Source organism: Alosa alosa, chromosome 9 (assembly GCF_017589495.1).
Source record: "Alosa alosa isolate M-15738 ecotype Scorff River chromosome 9, AALO_Geno_1.1, whole genome shotgun sequence".
Lineage (NCBI taxonomy): Eukaryota > Metazoa > Chordata > Actinopteri > Clupeiformes > Clupeidae > Alosa > Alosa alosa.
In genome coordinates, this window is record NC_063197.1 from 28,461,880 (window position 1) to 28,466,879 (window position 5,000).

Genomic DNA, 5,000 nt, shown 5'->3' on the forward strand with positions numbered 1-5,000 from the left:
GTTTTTGTTAAACATATTTATTTCTTTATAAGATGTTCCTTTTTCTCAGAATAAATGTGCTTCCCTTCAAGGTTGTATTTTCTTGTTGTATGGGGCTTGCGTTGTGATTGGCCAAAAGAACTGCAACGCATGCTTTTGTGTTATGTAACAATAACGACACACACTGCATTAATAGATACTGAGCATTGATTCCTGCCCATCATGGCCAAATGACATTACAATATTCATGCATCAGTGAATAAATATCGGATGAGAACATTTTTGATGCTCAGACTTATTTTGATAGGTGTTCGAAATCATTTGCCTAAATGTGACTCGCAGCTGTTGTTCAACTATTGGAGAAGCAGTGACTCTGAGCCAGGCTTTTGATGTGGCCAGGAATCAAGAGACTCTGAGAGGGCAGTGAGTAAGTGCCTGGGGCCGGTTTACAGGAATACTCCTGCAGACCAGTGAAAGAGCTGGGTGGCTGCCACCACGATAGCAACGGTCAGCTCTTCTGTCCATTCCAGAGGACTTGATACATTGGCACATGATATATTCACCTCTGCAAGCCACCTTCATGCAGTTTGGAACAAGTAAACAAACTTTACTCAATATTACTCATAAAAAGGTCACATGTAGACTGACTTGCAGCTGTGAAATTTGATTTCAGGTTAGGTGAATCTAAAATTAAGCTTCGAATGCTTAATTTTGACTGATGCCTTCTTTAACTTTCGACTTTGGTCTAAATTTGAGTACTTTTGTAATTATTCTCATTTTAAGGTTGAACTATCATTTTTACAGCTATTCTCTTACACCCTCATAATTTGAAGTACCCTGCACCTACAGTACACATTTTGAGTTGTTCACTTATCCCTCATAAAGTAACATACAATGGAAAACAATCGCAAACATTTACAAAGTATTACACATACCACACACAAACACATACAGAGTGTACAGAGGCTGAATTAGTACAGCACTCACATTTATTGTATGTCCCTCTTGGCCTGATTAAACAAACCTAAACCTATACTGTATAGTCCTGTGAGAAGTTCCTACTGGAAATTTGTTCTCTTCATTTTACCCATCTGGGGGTAGTGTACACACATTCATACACACACTCAGAGCAGTGAGCTCACTAGGAGCACGCATACACACCCGGAGTGGGCAGCCCTTAATCCGGCACCCGGGGAGCAGTTGGGGGTTAGGTGCCTTGCTCAAGGGCTCTGTGGATGTGGATGTGGATGTGGATGTGGATGAGGGATGTGGATGAGGGATGTGGATGTGGATGTGGATGTGGATGAGGGATGTGGATGTGGATGAGGATGTGGAATGTGGATGTGGATGTGGATGAGGGATGTGGATGAGGGATGTGGATGTGGATGTGGATGTGGATGTGGATGAGGGATGTGGATGTGGATGAGGATGAGGATGTGGATGTGGATGTGGATGTGGATGTGGATGTGGATGAGGATGAGGGATGTGGATGTGGGATGTGGATGTGGGATGTGGATGTGGATGTGGATATGGGATGTGGATGTGGATATGGGATGTGGATGTGGATGAGGATGTGGATGAGGATGAGGGAGAGCGCTGTTCAATCACTCCCCCCACCCACATTTTTCCTACCGCTCAAGGATTGAACCGGCCATCCTTCGATCACAGTCCGATTCCCTAACCAGTAGGCCACGGATCATGCAGGCGCACACAGACACACACAGACACAGACAGAGACAGGCATACACTGACTGACACACACACACACTGACTGACACACACACACACACTCACTCCCTCACACATACTCACACACACACACACACACACACACACACACACACACACACACACGCACTCACACTCACACACTCACATACACACTTACACACACATACACACACACACATACACACTCACATACACACTCACACACACACACACTCTCACATACACACTCACACACACACACACACACACACACACACACACACACACACACACACACACACACACACACACACACACACACACACACACACACACACACACAGCATTCCAGATTAGGGACTGCAGAAGGAACAGCAGAACCCGTCTCCTCATCACGCCCACCCAGTACATTTAAGGTTGTCTTCTCAGACACGTTTACTCTGCGTGTCCTCAAATCACTCCTGTGCCCTCTCATGCAGATGGAACCGAACGTTCTACTGCTTGCTTTCTTTTCTCTTAGCTACAGAATGAGTCTGATTTAATCTATGCACAGTCTGGGTTTTACCTAGGCATGGGTGAGCTTGATAATTGCATCCAGATACAGTTATGATGGCTCATGCCATGGTTGAAAAGAGCGTAGTTAAAAGACATTAATGGAAGGGAACATTTGAGAGGGGAAATGTTCAGAACAATACAGCAGTTGCTTGAGTATATTTTATTGGCTGTCTAAAGTGTCAAAACAAGTATGACTCACCTCATTGGTCCCATGTTGAAAACCAGGAAGACCGCAAGCACCATGAGACACACAGCCCGCCTCTTGGGGGCAGTGGTTTTCAAAACAGTGTTCTGAAGGAGCACAATGACGCAAAATGAGAAAACAGCAAAAACACTCAAGTGACAGACTGATATCATGAACTGTGTATGTATGACACGCCAATGGCCACTAGCGTGTTATCTAACGCATAATAGCATTTTGGCATGTTTATCAACGCCATAACCCAACCATAACCCTAACCCTAGAGGGCGCCATATACTTGGCGTTGACATAAACACGGCAGTGAGACGATAAGTGGCGTGAATGTTTATGCGGCGTTGACATACACGCAGATAGCTCAAAATGCGTGCAGATAACACGCCAGTTGCCTATTTTTGAAGTGGCGTGTATATTTACGCAAAAACCATGATACCAAGTTGCAAGTGAAGCTGACATAGAGCATCCGAGATGCCTTCAAGAGATGGACAAAATACTGACCGGAAACCTCTGGCATCATGTTTCCAAAAACAAGCTCGACGACTAACATAATAAATGTAATTTCATATCAAAGTAACACAACTAAAAGCTATCCGAGTTTAAGGCTAGAGCAAGAACTTATCTAATCAACTTATCAAGTTGAATTGGAATCTTAGTCCATCTCAGCTCTATATTTGCATAAAGTCTGGTCAGGATGATGAGAAATAGACAAAGTTTGGAAATTCCAGGATAATTCTGAAGCTAATATTTTCCATCATATTGAGTACAGGGCTTGGGTGGATATGTGATGGGATTTCCATTTAGCACTAATATGACCCCTGACTGATAAATAACCTAGAAGAGCATCCATCAAATGGCCACGGACTCCAGCACTACAGATTTCAAATCACCAGTGGTGGCCTGAAACTCTTCTTCCCTGTCCCTATTGGTGAAGTGAGCGATTAAAAGTGTCAGCTAGTGGGTTAAGTGGACTTAAAAAAAATCCTTCACCAAGAGGACTTTGAGAACCTGGTCAGATGACCTACAGCCCTGGCATGAGCTATGACCCCTCCCACCCCACCCCACCCCCGCCAGGAGAATTGACCCCTGACCTCGCTTATGAGGCCGTTCAGCTGCTGCTTGAGGGTGCCGTTCTCGTTCTTGAGCTGGGCGTTCTCGGACAGCGCTATCTTCAGACGGGCCTCCAGCGTCAGCAGGTACTCCTTCTTCTTCTTGCGCGAGAGGGACGCCGACTCGCGGTTCTTGATCATGCGCATCTGCCGGCGTGATGCGTTCGACTGCAGACGGAGGAGAGAGAGAGAGAGAGAGAGAGAGAGAGAGAGAGAGAGAGAGAGACAAAAGACGATGAGTAAGACCAACTAAAGAAGGGGGGATAAGGGAGAGAAAAAGGAAGTGAGGGAAAACATGAGAGTGAGAGAGAAAGAGAGAAAGAATGAAAGAAAGATGGGAAATGGGGGTGAGGAGGAAATAGGAGATGATGGAATGAAAACAATAAAATAAAAGACAATAAAAGAGCAGTAAAGCAGACAGCAGGAGGGGACTCCGTGAGAGAGAAGGAAAGAGTGAAGGGGTGAGAATCAGCATGATGGAAAGAAAGATGTTAAACAAACACACAAACACACACACACGCACGCACACTTAATTTTGCGGTCAATGACTCACAATCATAATCGTGCATTTTCTTATTTCTCTCCTCACACACACACACACACACACACACAGAGCGGAGATGAGGTCATTGGCTTGCACTGCTGGAGAGAGGAGCACCTGTTGCTGTTTGAGAGGCGGAGCTGAGGGCTCTGATTATGATGTGCTGGCCTGACTTATGGAGTGAGAGAATGATGGACAGGGAGTGTGTGTGTGTGGAAGTGTGTGGAGAGTTGCTGCTGAGTGAAAATGGTTGATTATGATTTGTGACTGTGTGTGTGTGTGTGTGTGTGTGTGTGTGTGTGAGTGTGTGTGTGTGTGTGTGTGTGTGTGAGAGAGAGGAGACAAATGAGAATGATTGTGAGTCATTGCACGCAAAATTAAGTGTGAATGCCCATACGTATTGGAGAGATTGGGTATTGGGTTATGAGTCTAGTTGGGAATGATTAATTGATTGTGTGTGTGTGTGTCTGTGTGTACATGTGTGTGTGTGTAGTTCCGGTTCGGTTCCCCCGTCTCGGGCATCAGACCCTGACCACTCCCCACAGCTGTGTGTACATTTCACAGCCAGTCGTCCGCAACCAATTCACAGGTACAGACAGACAAAAACACAGACAAAAACACACACACACACACACACACACACACACACGCCATATTTGGTACTTTTTAAGAATCACTAATGTCCACAATTATTGACTCACTCACTGCTGCAGCTGAGAAAAACAGTGACTCAGAGAAAGAGAGAGAGAAAGGAGGTGGACAGGGGGGAGCACTATCGACCTCGTTCTCTCCTCTCAGTTTAAAGGAATCCTATCGCTCAGTGTCAGAGCTGGAACCCCACCCCACCCAGCACTGGACTTTAACTCTTCTCTTCTCCACCCAGGCGGAACAGTAAACACACACATCCATA

At 45.4% G+C, this 5,000-nt stretch overlaps 1 protein-coding gene across 1 annotated transcript in view; it reads right to left on the reverse strand.

The window, feature by feature from the left end:
- atf6 (activating transcription factor 6) overlaps positions 1 to 5,000 on the reverse strand; it is a 70,682-nt gene that overhangs the window by 39,804 nt on the left and 25,878 nt on the right. Inside the window, exons 8-9 of the mRNA XM_048252123.1 lie at positions 3,532 to 3,717; positions 2,444 to 2,535 (exon numbers count right to left, since the gene is read on the reverse strand). Of these exons, the coding sequence (XP_048108080.1) occupies positions 2,444 to 2,535; positions 3,532 to 3,717 (278 nt within the window). The remainder of the gene's footprint in view (positions 1 to 2,443; positions 2,536 to 3,531; positions 3,718 to 5,000) is intronic.